General features: G+C 62.5%; 2 protein-coding genes across 2 annotated transcripts; one reads left to right on the plus strand and one right to left on the minus strand.

Moving 5' to 3' along the window:
* Window positions 1–981: 981 nt before the first annotated feature.
* CHLRE_01g049200v5 (uncharacterized protein) lies at window positions 982–11,497 on the minus strand. The gene is made up of 22 exons (XM_043058935.1): window positions 11,195–11,497; window positions 10,797–10,863; window positions 10,251–10,648; window positions 8,440–8,657; window positions 8,302–8,346; window positions 8,071–8,174; window positions 7,805–7,942; window positions 7,494–7,562; window positions 7,276–7,374; window positions 7,049–7,115; window positions 6,747–6,917; window positions 6,494–6,562; window positions 6,040–6,269; window positions 5,247–5,793; window positions 4,920–5,101; window positions 4,577–4,654; window positions 4,144–4,357; window positions 3,862–3,911; window positions 3,516–3,591; window positions 3,315–3,379; window positions 2,940–3,121; window positions 982–2,651 (listed from the first exon to the last, which is right to left on the minus strand). Exons 3-22 carry the CDS (start codon window positions 10,616–10,618, stop codon window positions 1,979–1,981), a joined length of 3,645 nt encoding a protein of 1,214 aa, XP_042928849.1. The 5' UTR covers window positions 10,619–10,648; window positions 10,797–10,863; window positions 11,195–11,497; the 3' UTR covers window positions 982–1,978.
* Window positions 11,498–12,927: 1,430 nt separating this feature from the next.
* Window positions 12,928–16,649, plus strand: CHLRE_01g049250v5 (uncharacterized protein). Its single transcript, XM_043058936.1, has 2 exons — window positions 12,928–13,515; window positions 13,752–16,649. Exons 1-2 carry the CDS (start codon window positions 13,238–13,240, stop codon window positions 13,771–13,773), a joined length of 300 nt encoding a protein of 99 aa, XP_042928850.1. The 5' UTR covers window positions 12,928–13,237; the 3' UTR covers window positions 13,774–16,649.
* Window positions 16,650–17,285: the final 636 nt, after the last annotated feature.

The raw sequence follows: 17,285 nt of genomic DNA on the forward strand, positions 1-17,285 counted from the left end.
AGCCCTGTCTCATGTGCAAAGGCAAGTGCCCACGAACGCGTGTCACTCACGATTGGGTGTAGCGAAACACAGAATGCACTGTCCGCTGGCGAGGGCAGGCTGTGTTGGTCAGCACTAGATTACCACGTAATAGTTCAACAGAGGCACACTGGCACAGCAGGATACGCTCGGTTCTGACAGAGTGCCGAAGGGCAGGATTGCAGGAACGGGCAAACGGCCCAGGGGGTAGGAAACAAAGTGCTGGACCCTATGCACCGAAATCCCCCGGGCCCCCCCCTGAGGGGACGACCGAAACCCCCGCGGACAAAATCGTGTCGTTCAGGGCGTCAAAACCCTCCATAGAATACCAAAGTGGTGCGCTCTTGACGAGCACCAACACGCTGTGCCATCAGCGGTCTTGTTCTGAGACTTTGGTAAAACAAGGGATTCTACCCAAGGAAATTCCCTCGACCCAGCCCTCCCCGCGTTCACCTCTCTGCCAGGTGATGTATGGACAGCGTGCATCGGCAGCCTTGTGCAACATGGAACCATGTGCACCAGCGCCTGAGAGCCCCGTCGTGTCAGTGCGCAGGCGTCAAATTTGGGGACATGTGCCGCTATGTCCACGCCAGGACGCGCAAATCAGCCCTCCCGCGCTTTGTTTGTGTGTGTCACGGCATAAGATGCATATATAAGCCTCGTGGTGCTGCGTTCGGCCTCTAGTTCTGCTTGTGGGGCGCTTCCCGAAACCCGCCAAGATGGGCTCCCGAAACCCGGCGGACCCCAGGGACGACGACCGACCCCCCAACTCTGGCGGCCCAGAACTTCCTCACCAGACCACCCCCACGGACAACCCCTGACAAAAGTAAAAGTACGTGCGTAGTTTTGGTCTAAGATCCTGAGCTTTCTACCCCCCTTTGAACGGCCTTCACTCTTCAGAGATGCAGGCCGGCGGACCCAGTGTCTCTAGGAGTCTAGGGGCATCGGGGACACACGACTCAGGGTTTAAAAGTATGGTAGATTTGCGGCCTCCAAACGGAGCCAGAACATTGGGAGGGGGGGCGTGGGGCGTGGCGTGGGGGCCGGGTAATCCGTCAAAACCTGTGGGGAAACCCCCAACCGGAGAGGCTGAAAGATGAAATGCCCTGGGGCAGCCAACTAATCTTCCCCGTCGTGACATGGCCAAACAAGAAAGGAGCTCTGACACACGCTGCAGACATTGGCCGATCTGAGGGACCGCCAAGCAACCTTCATGAGAGAAAGCCTCTCTAAGCCCTACCAGCCGCGTGTTGCCTCCAATAGTGTCTGGTTCGCGTCGGCAAGCCTGGCGAGCCTTCCTACCGTCCTGTACCGTCTATTTCCGCATCAGCCACCAAAGTGCCCGATTACAACTCCAGGTCTCCAGGCCACCTGCCGCTTGTACCTCAAGTTGCGACGCTGCCCGACGCGCATACACACTACAGCGACAAAAGAATGGAAGGGGCCTAGCGACTCAGTCGCCCCTCGTTAACCGACATAACCGGGCATAGCCGGCAGACGTTGCCTCACCACATCTCGCATACCGTATGTACAGCACCGCATCCTGCTACAGCGCCCTTTCCGGCGCCTGCACGTTCTCTTACTAGCTCGTGGTTTGAGGCAGCAGGCCCCTCACTAGCTCGTGTGCGCTTAGGCTGTAGGTCACTCTCGTGACCAACGCAAGTTAAACCGATGTAGATGCATTAAGCGTGATGTGCTTGCGAGGTTTGGCAGCACTGAACGCACGTCAATCAACGCGTAATCTGCATGAAGCCGATCATGATGCCTTACTGCTCAAGCCCGAGCCGCAAACACCATGTGCATGGTACTCTACTGCGCGTTTGCAGCGCAGACATGAAAGGGAGATGCAAGTATTGCACGAGGTACTCACTTGATTGCCCAGTACTGAACATGAACGTAATCCGTCACAAATGAGTAGATGGCATATGAAACAGTTACGAATGGCTGATGCTCACATCAGTTAAGCTACCCCAAGGGGCACCACACGGGTGTGTTCTCGCACTGCCCCACGGCGCCAGCGCACCAGCGCCATGACAGACACTGTCAACACGGCCGCACCCACGACACCCCCCACCGCCGCGGCCACCACCGTCGCCACCGGGACACCTGGGTTGCCATTGCTGCTGGTGCTCACGGCTACGGCAGAAGGCAGTACGCCTGCTGTGTCTGCTGCACCGCCAGCTTCACTGCCACTGCCACTGCTGCCGGTGGTGGTGGTGGTGGTGGCGGCAGTGGTCAAGGCCCCTGCTGCCGGTGCAGCGCCGGGAGCACCTCCGGCCCCGCCGTCGGGAGACGGCAGGAGCGGCAGGTCTTGCTCTGGCTGTGAGGCCGCAGGCGAGTCCACCTGCCTAGCGGCGGCCCCTGCCTTTCCCTCAAGCTGCGAAATGGTCTGCAGTTTGGTGGCGCTGTAGCCACTGCTGGGAGCGGCCCCAGTGTCCAGCTGTTTGCTGACCTGTGACCCGCCCAACCCGCTTGGCCCAAGACCGCTCCAGAACGGATCGCCAGCGCTCGTGTCGTAAAGGGTGGCATCCGTGCCGTCGAGGAGGCCGTCCGACATCAGCAGCGCCCCGTCTCCATCTGCACTCATGCTGGATACAGTCACCGGCGGAGTGTAGGTGTAGGAGCCAATGAACCTGTGGCGAGGGCGGGGGCAGCAGCATGGATAGCATGGAGGTGGTGAGGCGCTAGGAAAGTGCGCCACCAGCCATGCGTGGGTAGTGCCAGGGGTGCACAAGACAGACGCAAGCAAGCGTTGCATGGCGGGCCCGTTTTATATGCAACGCGGGCGGCCAAATGGGCCACACATCAAGCTCGCATCCTTCAACGGCACCTTGTGCACCAGACCTTCACATACACATGCACTGCTCCTAGGAGCACCAGTTTCTCAACACGCGACACACGCGTGCAGCGGCGTCACGCACCCCGGCGAGGTGGAGGTGCATGAGGTCCAGCTGCCCGCCACGGACCGGAGCCCAGTGGAGAACAGCTCCTTCCAAAACCGCGTCGTGAGCGCTTCTCCGTTCAGCGCCACCGCCACCGCCGCATTTACTGAGAATGGCGCCGTGCCGTTCGGGTTGTAGAAGGCGAGACAGACATTGATCACCTGCGAGCCGGAGACGGGCAGGGTTGTAGGGATGCTTTGTAATGCAATACTGCTCGGGATGGAGGTCGGGAGTGCCGAAGATGGAGGCGTTGCGGCGGGGGCTTCTTGGTGTAGGGACGTGACCGGGGAAGGGGCACGCGATTATGTGGTATAGTAATGGCACGCAGCACACACACGCCACGCAATGGCGCACCGTGGAGGGTGCAGGAGGCGTGCCATCGGCCCACTGCATGTCCTCAACCCGGAACGAGTAGCCTCCTGCAGTTGCAATGGAAGAGGAGCAAAGCGGGGGCAGTGAGCTGCGGCTTGCCGAGCCATGGTGGCTTCCTTGCAGAAGTGTTCTAGCCACATGTGCACTGCCTACGGCAGTACCGTGGTAATACCCCGCACGTACCGTCGTACACGTAAGAGGCTCCGCCACTGTTCGCTTTGTTATTGCTGACAAAGTAGGTGGTTGTCCCGTTTGTCCACTGTATGTGGGCGTGAGAGAGCACATGTATGTGTGTGTGTGTGTGTCTGTGTGGTCTCACCATTCCCCAAAGAACTATGGGACACAGCGAGGGGGGAGTTAGTGAGAACCATCACCAAGTCCCAGAACTCGGAGGCAGGGTCGGAGTTTGCTAGTTCATTCATGACATCCCCACACCCGACACCCCACAGGTGCTGTAATGTGAGGGGTGCTTATATCAGGGGCATGCATGTAAACAGCTGTAGAACGCCCACAGCTCTGTGGCACCCACCTGCACAACCATGTCCAAATCCGTACTGCTAGATCCGACGTTGGAGGTGCCTGCATGTGCACCAAGTGAGCAGCAGCAGCACGCGTCAGCACAAGCGCTGCAAACAGGGTTGAGACATCCCAACCCACGGGCGGTAGCTGCATAGCGTGTGTAGGACTTGCAAACAGTGGGCTGCACAATGTCAGACCGCGCATGCAAGCCTGCGCTGGCCACCGACACTCAGCCGCCTTAGTTCCTGCAACCCTCGCAGAAGGCCCGGGCCCCGGGCCCTACCGCACTGACCTGGGTTCTTCACGTCCCAGCGACTGCGGATACGCAGCGAGGTCGTGGGTGGGTTAGGCGGCGCCGCCGGCGCTGCTGTCTGTACAATGTTGGCGCCGGTGTAGTTGAACCGGCCCATGAAGCCCGGAGTGGTTGAAGAGCAAGACTCGACCTCTCCGATGAAGCCATACCTCCCCGTGTCCAAGCGCGTGGAGATGACGGCCGTTGGAACCGTCTGATCACACAAACCGGCGAGGGTGCGCAGATGCAAATGAAGTAAGGCTGTTAATGGCAGAGACATGGCCGGGGCGTTCATTCCGAATGGGCAACCAGGGCGCAGGGCACGAAAACAACGTTGTGCTGTGCCCTGCTACACTAGCACGGCGTGACATCGAGATGCCGGACATCCTTTTTGCTCTTATGTTTGATGGACATGATCACAAAGCCGACCTACCGAGCTGTTGACAAAGACCTCCAGGCGCACATCCAGCTCCAGATAGCGCGTCACGTAGGGGCGCAGGCACACCGAGTACTGGCATGGGGGGAGACAGGGTTGGAGGGAGGTGGAGCCGCAGGTATGGGGGCAAAGACCACACGCACATAGGTCTTCTTAACCAACAAGGGATGCCGGCAAACGAAGGCATTCGCATTGCCTCCACACCTATGCCGACCCCGCCCATGCCTTGCACGTCGGGCACGTTTTCTTATCCTGCTGCCGCACTGTGGCAGATTGGTGCTGAGTGTTGGATAGCTCGCGCCCCGAATCCACGGGCTTGGTAGCTTGCAATGCGCCTCACCTCAGCCACATCGGGCATCGTGCCGGGCGGCCAGTACACGGTCTCCTCGTTGACTTTGAGCCCCACGTTGTCTCCAAAGTATGTGCCCTTAGTGGAGTTGCTGAAGTAGCTAGCGACGTTCAGGACGCTGCCGGCGTACCAGAGCACGTAGATGTCATTGTCCAGAACGGTGGTGTTGATACCTGCGGTTGGGCCAGTTGGGCAGGGCATGCATGCCACGTCATATGGGGCACACCTCATACAGGGGCCAAGCAAAGCAACGGCTGACATGCCCTTGATCAGCTGAATCCGTGGCAGGCAAGGCAAGCAACGCCGTAGGCTGCTCACCTGTGTCCGGCTGCGACCACATGAGCCTGAAGCGGAGGTTGAAGCCTGGCGTGAATGTGGGAATGGGCGGGCTCGGGGCCGGGGGCTGCGGCAACGGAGGGCGGGGAGATGGCGGCGGGCTGGGAGGCACCGGCGGCGGCACCGGGGGGCTGGGTGGGGCAGGCGGGCTAGGCGGCGCCGGGATGGGCGGCGATGGGCTAGGCGGCCGCGGGCTGGGCGGACGGGGTGAGGGAGGAGGGCTGGGAGGCCGCGGTGACGGAGGCGAGGGGCTGGGTGGCGCAGGGCTAGGAGGTGGGCTGGGAGGCGCAGGCGGAGGCGATGGTGGTGCAGGCGGCCTAGGAGGCGCGGGGCTGGGCGGCGCGGGGCTGGGCGGCAAGTATCCGATCATGGTGCCGTTAGGAGTATAAAACACCGAGTAGGCAATGTCGTATGTCCCAAGGAAGCCGTTAGCTCCGGGCTTGCAAGTGGCGGAATGGAAGGTTGAGGTGTCCACAGCGCTGGTGAATGTGGCGGCAGTCTGGTTGTTGCGCATGATTGTCAGAGTAACCTGCAGTAGTGTCAGGTGGGAGGACAACGCAATATGACGCGCGCGGGGCTGCAAGACGTCGAGCAAAGCACGACGTGCTGCTCCTAATCACCCTTTGTCTGATGCACTGCGTGCGACATCGCACATGGCCCAATCCTACATGTCGATCAGCAACCGCCCAAACCGTACAGTTACTACTCCCAGTCCCGTCCCCGCATCCAGCAGCAGCCGCCCGGCCACCCGGCCACCTGGCCACCCGCGCCTCACATTCAACAGGAAGTACCGGACGGCCGCATACCAGCGCACGCACACGTGGTACTGGGTGGGGTCGGGCGATGAGCCCGACGACCACGTGATCGCCTCGTTGTTGACGGCCGTGTCGTCCACGTTGTTGCCGCCCCAGCTTACGCCCCTGCTCGTCAGAGAGGCGTTGCCGCGCCACACCTCGTAGGCACCGCCGCCGTAGGCCCAGGCCGTCACAAGGTCCAGATCGTAGCCTTTTCGGGAGGCGGCAGGAGCATATCGGCAGATTAGTGGAGCCAGGTGAAGTAGGTGAGGGACCGACATGCAGTCAACCGCCGAGCACTGAACGATTGAAGTCGAGCGGGCGCTTCGCCATGGGAAGTCGCGATCGCGCAACGGGTGGTCAGCCGCCACTCCCATGGTCGTTACTGTGCCCTTGTGGTTTTGTTGCAGCACGGCGGCCCTGTTGCTTGCTCACCAAATACAGCCGGGCAGAAGACGGGCGAGGCGCTGGGCCAGGCCATGGTGCCCAGGTCGGGATTCATGTCTGCACAGGGCATGCAGTGCGGCAGCGCAGCAGCGTGTCAGGGCAGGGTATGAAGGACGTCAAGTGGCCTTCGCAATCCAGCAAGAACCCAAGACATACAGCTAGCTTCATTTGGCACATGAGTCGCGACTTTTGTCGCAGGCAGATGGTGCACATGGGCGGAGGCGCGGCTAACCAAACTCACAGCTGCCGGTGTCGTTGCGGCAGCTGCGGGTGGACAGCACCACGCCGCGCCGGGTGGTGCCGGGCTCACGACACGCGACGTCCAGCCCGCCGTCGCCGTCGCAGTCCACGACGCTCTGCACCGCCCCAGCGGTGGTGTTACACCAGCCGGTGCCAGGAGCCGTGCAGTTGGCTGCACCGAAAAATAGGCACGTTGGAAAGGGCCCCGTAAAACTTCACTTCGGGCCAGAGTATCACAATGTTTGCAGAAGCTGCCCAGCTAGCTGTATGTGTGTCCTACTGCATTCCACGGATGAGCCTCACCTGGGCCCGAGGAGGCTATTGGCGGTAAAACGTTCCGCCCATAGTAGCCATAGATGTTCATGCTTGCCTGCGCACGGCAACGCCGGGCTGTTCAATGAAGGTCCATTAACCAAAGAGCCCAGCCAGTTTGGGCAGCATAAGCCGTATGACGCGGGCAGCATCCTTAGCATGCGCAGGCCAAGCCCTGCCCGCCACGCGCCCGCCCGCCGCCATACATGCTGGCTCACCCGATATTGGCAGGCCACGACCCAGCAGTACCCATACTGTGGGTGGGTGGCCACAGCCGCACCGCAGCCGACGCGTGTGAGGTTGCGCCACACCATGGCCTGTCCGCACACACATACAACCACCATCATCCGCAGACGAAACAACGGCACACACGTGTGGCATGGGTCAAGGGTCAAGGACAAGGGAAACCCGCGTTCCCCGCTTCGTCCGTGCGCACCGTGAAGTGACCAATGACGTCGCTGGCGTTTTTGGGATTGCCGGGGTTGCTGTAATCATACTGAGGCTCCTGCAAGGCACCGTAATGACAGCAGAGGACAGCGGATGCGCGAGTGGCATGACGGTATCGTAGGCCAGAAGACGATCGCGTATGAATGGGATCTCGGACCTCGGCTGTCGGCTGTCGGCTATCGGCGGTCGCAGCTACAACACGCTGGTAACATTTAATTGCTTGTGCTTTCACACCCAGCAGCCCCCCCGCCCCACACACCTAACGTAAGCCGCCCCGACCTGTGCACCTGTACAACATACCTCGCCGTACCACCACACCGACGCGCGGGTGCAGTTGGCGACGTTGCTTGCTGAACCCCAGCTCGCTGCCAGGTTCTCTCCAATCGATGAATGGTAGAGGCCGCACGAGTTGTTCTTTGCCAGCATTTCAGCCCAGGCCTGAAGGACATAAAGTGCAGCAGTGTGAACATGACATTTGCTGGCGAGGATAACGCCAGCTCGGACTATTAAGCCATGTTCAGCACAGTAATCAGTGCGCAAGCCATAACCACCGCCCGCGTTCATACCTGTGCTTGGGATGCGATGTCCTGGCTCCATGTTAGGGGAGGCGCCTGGTGTTTCGCACGGACTTGGTTGTGGTACTGCAAAGCCTCACGAGGGTCCGGGCAACCTAACACATCGCACACAAGCGGGAAAAGATGTGTAACACAGCATGTCAATCCTTTGCACAAATGTGCCCATAAAGAGTACATCAACATGAATGAAGATCTGTACTTGTTGTGAAACCATCAACTCACCAGATACGTTGGTGAAGGTCCCAGCCGGTGGTAGGCCATCCGTGCCTACAATCATCGAGTTATCGCGTTGTTATGCAAGATGTCTGAAAACACAGTTGACATTTTACCAACGCAGGCTCAACCCTGCAAAATCCTGACCTCGTATAGGTGCCCAATCGGCACTGATCTTGAAAGGTACTGCCCCTTGCACAAATGGTGTGGGCGGCGCTGGGCTGGGCGGCGCCGGGCTAGGCGGCCGCGGGCTGGGCGGCCGCGGGCTAGGCGGACGGGGGCTAGGCGGAAGGGGTGAAGGGGCAGGGCTGGGCGGCCGCGGCGATGGAGGCGAGGGGCTGGGCGGCGCGGGGCTAGGAGCTGGGCTGGGAGGCGCAGGCGGGACAGGCGGCGCCGGGCTGGGCGGCGATGGGCTAGGCGGCCGCGGGCTAGGCGGAAGGGGTGAAGGGGCAGGGCTAGGAGGCCGCGGGGATGGAGGCGAGGGGCTGGGCGGCGCGGGACTAGGAGCTGGGCTGGGAGGCGCAGGCGGGACAGGCGGCGCCGGGCTGGGCGGCGATGGGCTAGGCGGCCGCGGGCTGGGCGGCCGCGGGCTAGGCGGACGGGGTGAAGGGGCAGGGCTGGGAGGCCGCGGCGATGGAGGCAAGGGGCTGGGCGGCGCAGGGCTAGGAGCTGGGCTGGGAGGCGCAGGCGGGACAGGCGGCGCTGGGCTGGGCGGCGCTGGGCTAGGCGGCCGCGGGCTAGGCGGCCGCGGGCTAGGCGGACGGGGTGAAGGGGCAGGGCTGGGCGGCCGCGGCGATGGAGGCGAGGGGCTGGGCGGCGCGGGGCTAGGAGCTGGGCTAGGAGGCGCAGGCGGGACAGGCGGCGCCGGGCTGGGCGGCGATGGGCTAGGCGGCCGCGGGCTAGGCGGAAGGGGTGAAGGGGCAGGGCTGGGAGGCCGTGGCGATGGAGGCGAGGGGCTCGGCGGCGCAGGGCTAGGTGCTGGGCTAGGAGGCGCAGGCGGGACAGGCGGCGCCGGGCTGGGCGGCGATGGGCTAGGCGGCCGTGGGCTGGGCGGCCGCGGGCTAGGCGGACGGGGTGAAGGGGCAGGGCTGGGAGGCCGTGGCGATGGAGGCGAGGGGCTGGGAGGCCGCGGCGATGGAGGCGAGGGGCTGGGAGGCCGCGGCGATGGAGGCGAGGGGCTGGGCGGCGCGGGGCTAGGAGCTGGGCTGGGAGGCGCAGGCGGGACAGGCGGCGCCGGGCTGGGCGGCGATGGGCTAGGCGGCCGCGGGCTAGGCGGCCGCGGGCTTGGCGGCCGCGGGCTAGGCGGACGGGGTGAAGGGGCAGGGCTGGGAGGCCGCGGCGATGGAGGCGAGGGGCTGGGCGGCGCAGGGCTGGGAGCTGGGCTGGGAGGCGCAGGCGGGACAGGCGGCGCCGGGCTGGGCGGCGATGGGCTAGGCGGCCGCGGGCTAGGCGGAAAGGGTGAAGGGGCAGGGCTAGGAGGCCGCGGGGATGGAGGCGAGGGGCTGGGCGGCGCGGGACTAGGAGCTGGGCTGGGCGGCGCAGGCGGGACAGGCGGCGCCGGGCTGGGCGGCGATGGGCTAGGCGGCCGCGGGCTGGGCGGCCGCGGGCTAGGCGGACGGGGTGAAGGGGCAGGGCTGGGAGGCCGCGGCGATGGAGGCAAGGGGCTCGGCGGCGCAGGGCTAGGAGCTGGGCTGGGAGGCGCAGGCGGGACAGGCGGCGCCGGGCTGGGCGGCGATGGGCTAGGCGGCCGCGGGCTAGGCGGACGGGGTGAAGGGGCAGGGCTGGGAGGCCGTGGCGATGGAGGCGAGGGGCTGGGCGGCGCGGGACTAGGAGCTGGGCTGGGCGGCGCAGGCGGGACAGGCGGCGCCGGGCTGGGCGGCGATGGGCTAGGCGGCCGCGGGCTGGGCGGCCGCGGGCTAGGCGGAAGGGGTGAAGGGGCAGGGCTGGGAGGCCGCGGCGATGGAGGCGAGGGGCTGGGCGGCGCAGGGCTAGGAGCTGGGCTGGGAGGCGCAGGCGGGACAGGCGGCGCCGGGCTGGGCGGCGATGGGCTAGGCGGCCGCGGGCTGGGCGGCCGCGGGCTAGGCGGAAGGGGTGAAGGGGCAGGGCTGGGAGGCCGTGGCGATGGAGGCGAGGGGCTCGGCGGCGCAGGGCTAGGAGCTGGGCTGGGAGGCGCAGGCGGGACAGGCGGCGCCGGGCTGGGCGGTGATGGGCTAGGCGGCCGCGGGCTGGGCGGCCGCGGGCTAGGCGGACGGGGTGAAGGGGCAGGGCTGGGAGGCCGCGGCGATGGAGGCGAGGGGCTCGGTGGCGCAGGGCTCGGTTGGCCCATTTGCTGGAGAAGGCGGGTCGCTCCCACGCGCTGCACGGGCGGTTAAAAGTGTTCAAGGACGTGTGGTGACATGGCGCCGGTGGGGGCTTGAGTTTGGTACACCAACAACAGTCAGAGTCGTTTTCGCTTCTATTCTCTGCATGAATTTTGCATATTATCACACGCCTAAAGGACATACCGTGTCGCGTGTGATCGCCACTTTCTGTCCGCCCACGAAATGTTCATGTTCCTGGTCTTTCGACCCCCTGCGATGTCAACAAGGAGTGAAGCGATAGGGCGTTTGGTTCTATTATGTGAACGACCGTACCCAAAGAGCCAGCGTTTTCGCTGCTAAACACGAATGCGCTTGACATGTTAGGTAGTATGGGGTCGGCTTGGTATCCTGGTACTACCAAATACATTTCAAGCTCTCATAGATAAGCCGAAGCAGAGTGTGACGGTGTCCGCGTGTTGGACCAGCTCCCATCTGGATTCACGACTAGTTTCAACCCACAGACGACCCTTAAGTTGCAAGATTATGAAGCTATTCACTATTATTTGAACATGGCCCTGCCTCAGGCGGCTTAGGAGACGCACCTCGTTGGAATGTCAGAGTGCCGAACCCCCACGCCGGTCCCTGAGTCAGTCGCCGCGCAGCAATACCATGCATATGTACAATGAACAATTAACCAAAGCAATATCCAGCATTGCGGTTTGGTTGGCGCCGAGCGACGTCCAGTGGAACACATTCCGCCTGAGTTCCCGCAGGTTAGTGTGGATTTACTGGTCATGTTGAATGATTTGTTACTAGACAGTGAAAGCCATTTGAGGCAAGTCTCGGTATGAGAGTGAGCAAACCAGAGTTGGGAAGTTACTCAAGGCCGAGTTTGCAATATCATCTATGTATTCGAGTGCTTTTAGCATAACCAGTGCAAGGATATATGTGCGGGCCAACATCTAGGGATTGGGGATTTGGGGGTCGACCTTCACACGAGCTCAATGCGGCTCCCCTTCCCCCCTCCGGCCCCGCGCTTCCCCAAGGTTTTCCTTCGTGCCATGTAAGGCGATGGGCATGGTGTCATGACACCATATGGCTGCGATTAGATACATGCATGCGACTGAGGCGGGTGTCACGGGCGTGTGGTTGCAAGTTGCACACCCTGCTGAAGGAAATCCGTGCGTGGACGCTGGTCACCTGCCTGCAGGTGCGCCCTGCCTGCAGGTGCGCTCTTGGGTCACGGGTTGGGTGCGCTGCGACTCTGCTTTGCGAATGTGGTGTTGCGGTGTGTATGTCTGGTGCTGTCGCTTGGCCGGGCGCCCGGAGCGTGAGGAATGCGCGTCAGCAAACTTCCAGCCAGCCAGCAACTTGTCGGTACGGTAACTCCGGCGTTCGACCAGCCGCGCGCTCATACAAGCACTGCTGTTGCAAATTGTTTGCTATCTGCTGGGGTCCGGGAGTCAGCTGCACCCTACGGGACTTCACCAACCTGCCATAACCCTGTCCCATCGCACACCCTGCTTAAGGACATAGCCCAGACGCATGAGGCGCGGGTTGCTTGTGTTGCGCAGGGGTGTTGGTCTGCGTTTGCACTAGTTTCGCACAGCACAGCAATATGTGTATGTGTGTATGAGTGTATGTGTGGGGCCGGGGCCAGGTCGCAAGTGCAGATTAAGGACGATTAGCGACCATTGCGACGTGCGCCGAGTTGGACACCCCACAGCCCTTCACAGCTGTATCAACGCGTTTACTCGGGTTTCCCGTATGCCCCGTGCCCCGTGGCACCCTGCGTGGCACCCACATCTAGTCGTGTGTCACACAGGCACACAGAACGTTCGGGGGTGGTTTCGGGGAACCGTTATCCACGTGCTTGAAAAACGCAACACCAGGGGTGTCCAGGGGTGTCCAACTCGGCGCACGTCGCAATGGTCGCTAATCGTCCTTAATCTGCACTTGCGACCTGGCCCCGGCCCCACACATACACTCATACACACATACACATATTGCCGTGCTGTGCGAAACTAGTGCAAACGCAGACCAACACATAAGTCATAAGGGTACCAACAGGCACTGCCTCAAACATCTGCACCCGCACACCAGCCGGCCAACCTGCGGCAAACGAGCCTCCTGCCTGACAAGCCGGCATTTATGTTTTCGGGCTACTAGAGGGGACGATCTGAAGCGTGCAAGCATGCTAGGGACCAATTTTGCGCCACCAATCCCCAGGGTTGCTGCAAACCCTCCCGTCAAAGTCCGTGTAAGTCCGCGCAGGCGCGCACAGTGGGTCCCAGCCAAGCCATTCACCCGCCAGATCCCCACCAGTTGCATCTATGCCACAGTCGGGAAACTGCAGGACAATATCCCCGCAACAAAAGCCGGGACATGACAACGCTAGGGACCCGCACTAGCCAAGGCGCAAGCGTCTAGGCACCAGCGCGCAAGGCGCAACCCAGAGCAACAGCCCTGCCCATCGCACACCACCTCACAAAACCTTCCTGTGTATCTGCCTGCCCACTTAACTTTCTACGTGCCTGCCTGCCCGCGAAACTTCCTGAGTGCCTGCCTGTCCCGCCCCACGCCCGCTTTCTGGCCAGCCGCTGGTCCGGCCCGCGTTCTTGCACCCACACAAGAACGACGGGGATATGCTGAACCTCAGCCACCTGGACGTCAAGCGGGAGGAGCTTGAGCCAATATTCAAACGGGAGGGCGTGGAGCTGGTCACCACGTGGACGACTGGTGTTGATGGTCCCAAAGAGGAGGCTCTGGCGGCGGTAGTCCGCTTCTACCACGACCACTTTGACCTGTTCATGGAGGCGCTGGGCGGGCCGGAGCATAAGCCCGCGGCCATGGTGAAGCCCGCCTACCGCCCACCGGAGCCTGTGGCTACGAACCGGCCAGCGGTTCCCCCGTTGAAGGACCTGTGCGTCATAAATAATAATAATAATAGGTACTCCCTGCATGACAGGGCGTGTTCTGCGGAGGTAGGGGTGTGAGGGCGTGAGAGACCACCGCATAGATGGTCTCCGCCGCTGAGCCCCTGTCCCCCAAGTGAGAGAGGGGAGGTTGCCAGTGCGCCTAGGCGTACTGGGCCTGGCCCCTTTCCCACAGCGGGTCATACGGTTTTATGGTGGTCTCCCTGGCCATTTGTGGCTGTAGATTTCGCGGCGGAGGGCTGTGATGGCGGTTGTGGTGTGGATGGCGTGCTGCACTAGTTTACGGCATGTGCTGTGTGCGGACTGTGTGGGGCATCCGAGTGTTTTGAGGAGGGCATGAAGGTGGGGTGTGACCGTGCCAGTATGGCCAAGGCTAATTACAGTGTCTGGGCTGTACATCACGTCCCAGCCTGCGTCGCGGAGAGCGGCCACAAGGTCTTCGTGTTGTTGCAGCTTCTCTGCGCGTTTGTCCGGGTGGTTTAGGTCCGAGCAGTATCCGACTTCTATGACGTAGACCTTATGAGCGCTCCTTTGTCGGCGTGTGCGGGGTGCACGGGCTGGCAGTCCGGGCCTGTGCATCCGGAGTGTGGGAATGACCAGCAGGTCTGGACGGAACTTCTTGCGCACGCTCTCTGGCGTGCTGGGGAGCATCCACGCAGGAATGCGGGTTCCCCCGCTGTAAGTGGGGGCATCCTTACCGGCGTCCATGTACATAACGCAGCCTCCATAGTGGCCCTGACTAATTGCTTTCGCTATCCGCTGGACAGCGCGGTTGTGACGCGCAATGTAGGCTGCTTTCATGCGTGGGTGGGTGCAGCCGCCCAGGGTGTGCGTGCCACCGTCGTCGCCGCGGCACAGGGGGCATTCGCCGCCTGCGCAGCCGGGCATGGGGTGTTTTACTCTTGCGGCCCGCTTGGCATTCCAGGAGAGGCCCCAGCGGTATTTGAACGCGCAGCGGGCCTCTTCAAATGAGAACTTGTCGAACAGGTTTAGGCCGTAGCGTTCGTCGATGTGCTTCCTCGCTGCCTCCCATAGTTCCGCGTACAGTCCTGATTTGGTATAACCGGTCGCGGTGGATTTACGGGCCATTTTCTTCAGGTCGCGATTGAGGTCGTTGGCGTAGCGTAACCGTTCTTCCAAATTGCCATTGTGCTCCACAGTTTCCTTCTGGGCAATCCATCCCTCTAAGGGTTCATATGGGTGCGAGTATAGAGTTTCTGTCGCATCCGGCTGCACTGTTCTGGTGGCCACAGCCTGTGCCGCTTCATCCGCTTTCTGATTTCCTACGCATGTGTCTGTCTGGTGCGACCTTACGTGATAAAATGATGTCTTGTGTCCAGCTAGGGCACGTTCCGCAAGTTGGTCGACTATGGTCCCAAACATCTCGCGGTGCTTGCTTACGTGGAGTGACTCGGGCTCCATAATGGCGCGGCGGAGGATGAACAGACTGACAAGACTGTCGGTGTAGACCCGTAGGTGAGGTGTGTCTCGATGGAGGCGGAGCGCCGTGCGTATGGCGGATGATTCACACCGAAGGATGGTGCTCAGGGGTGTGTTGAAGGCGATGTCTTCATCAATGTGCGTGGCGCGGTTGTCGCTGGCGTCCCAGACCGCCGCTCCCAGGCCCGTGTACTCTTGTGTGTGTGGTACTTTGCTCCCGTCGGTAAAGACCGCAGAGCCTCGTGTGTGTGCGAGCGGGACATAAGCGCGGTAGAGGGTTGCAAGCTCCGTGGGGGATGGTAGAGTGGGGGCATCGCGAGGGGGCTGGGGCTGGGGCGTCTGGCTGCTCTGGGCAAGGATGCGCCGTTTTAACTTCCGGGGGGTTGGGGGCCACGGGTTGGGTGTGTCTGGGTCCGTGGGGGGTTTACGGGTAGCTAGGTGCGGGGTGTGCCCGAGCGCGTCCGCTAGGGCAAGTGCAAGCCCACTTTCCAGGGCCTGATTGAGGAGGAGGCGGCCCCTTTCGTTTGTCACGCACAGGAGGTGGAGTCCACGTCGGTGAGCGGGGAGCTCCTGCGGCTGGCCTAGGCCTGAGGCCAGGCCTGCCCAGGCGTGCGCCGGTTTGATGTGCCCCAGGTCGTGGACCAGTGGGTGCTGGAGCCAGGCTGTGTAGCCGCTGGTTTCGCCGTAGGGGACAACCACGACAGATAGGTGCGGTGTGTGCGGTGTTGCCGCCTCGGCGCTGGCGACCGCCCACGCCATGGCCAGGCTGGTGTGTTCGGGTTGTGGGGGTGGGTGAACGAAGGAGATTCCATCTAGCGTGCGGCTGTAGCAGTCATGGGCGGCCCCGAACTCTGAATCTTGCGGGTGGGTAGTGTAGTATGCCGGGATGTCGCAGTGGGCGTTGAGGGGAGATGCGAATGCCTCCGTCTGGAACTTGATATGGGACGTGAGAGTGGACATTAGGTCGGGGCAGAGGGTGACCTCGTGCGCTGGGTTGGTGGAACTCTCCTTGTGGCGTTTGCTGGGGCGGTACCGTATAATCAGGGAGGCCAGGGCGGCAGCGAACCTTTCCGGGGGGTGAGTGGGGTTAAGGGTCCTGTACCGGGCGTGGAGTAGGGCAAGTCGGGCAGCGCTAACGGTTCCTATGCAGCGTCCGTCCGGGCCGTAGACCCTAGCGGGGGGGTCGGGGTCTTGGGGGGGGCCGGACGGCGTGCCTGTGGCGCTGCCCGGCTCACGTGTGCCCACTTGAATACAGTATTGACCTGTCGGGTGGATGTCTGTGTCCGGGTTACAGGATTTGACGTCGATGGTGCTGCACCGGAGGATCGCACGTTTGCGTGCGGCTTCGCTGGGTGCTGGGTCTCGCCATCTCCCCTGGCGCTGCTTACTGGTGAGGTGATTGTCGAGGGCGGGAGGCGGGGTAGGGTCAGGGGGCGCGTCTACGGCTTGGGCAAGAGTGTAGCGGGCCAGGGCGGCCGCCCACCCGGGGTTTTCGGAGAGTGAGGAGAGGGGGTCTTCCGTTTCAGCCCAGTGCACTTGGACCATGAAGCGCCGGATGCCTTGCCCCCATAGTCGGCACGGGGGTTTGGTTGTGCTAGTGGCGTTGTAGTTCTGTAGCTCGTAGGCTCGGAGGATGCCGTTTGTGGTCAGGGTGGGTTGCCACAGAACCCTATAGCGACAGCGTTCTGCCCAGGGGGGCTCCTCGGGCGGTGGGCCCTGCTTTCGTTTTCGCTTGGGCGGCGGGGCGTTAGTTTTGTGGGTCATGGGTCCGCTGACGACGGCTGCGATAATGTCGTCGCGGTTAGTTAGATGGGCGGTGATGTGCTGTGCTGCCTGTACCCCAGCGATGGACTGGGGTAGGCGGCCATTCAGCGCATTGTCTCTGACTTTGCGCCACGCAGGGCGGGAGCTTGGCTGCGCGGCTGCGCTGTCTCTCCTGGGTGCGGCTGCCCGTGTAGGGGCCCGCGGCTGAATAGCATGGTGAGTGTATGGGCAGCGGGTGGGCTGGGAGCCGCGTTTACGCCGGTTATGCGAGTGTGCGGGCGCGGGCGGTGGGGTTGTGGCTGGGCAGCCATCGGGTAGGTACAGCCGCTGGTACGTGGGAGCAGCAGGTTGCTGGTATGGCCGGGTATGTAGTAGCGCGTGGACTGTGTGGGTGTGTGGGCCGGTGATTAGTGCGCGGGCTGGCATTTGCCTGATTGGGGACCTCCAGGTCCCCGTCCATCGCGTGGTCCCTAGGGTTTTGCATTGTTGAGCGAGTGGGGCGAACTCCCTCGCGGCACTCATGTAGAAAGCTAGGTCCTTTGTGGGGTCGGAG

This window comes from Chlamydomonas reinhardtii, chromosome 1 (genome assembly GCF_000002595.2).
Source record: "Chlamydomonas reinhardtii strain CC-503 cw92 mt+ chromosome 1, whole genome shotgun sequence".
Classification (NCBI taxonomy): Eukaryota; Viridiplantae; Chlorophyta; class Chlorophyceae; order Chlamydomonadales; family Chlamydomonadaceae; genus Chlamydomonas; species Chlamydomonas reinhardtii.

Bases quoted from the DNA above. Each gene is read 5' to 3' on its own strand.
- CHLRE_01g049250v5 (XM_043058936.1), top strand. From the start codon at position 13,238: ATGCTGAACCTCAGCCACCTGGACGTCAAGCGGGAGGAGCTTGAGCCA. The intron at 13,516-13,751 runs GTGCGTCATAAA...TTGTGGCTGTAG, and splicing joins GTTCCCCCGTTGAAGGACCT to ATTTCGCGGCGGAGGGCTGT.
- CHLRE_01g049200v5 (XM_043058935.1), bottom strand. From the start codon at position 10,618: ATGGGCCAACCGAGCCCTGCGCCACCGAGCCCCTCGCCTCCATCGCCG. The intron at 5,794-6,039 runs GTGAGGCGCGGG...ACACTACTGCAG, and splicing joins TCCGGTACTTCCTGTTGAAT to GTTACTCTGACAATCATGCG. The intron at 3,122-3,314 runs GTGCGCCATTGC...TCCGGCTCGCAG, and splicing joins CGCCTCCTGCACCCTCCACG to GTGATCAATGTCTGTCTCGC.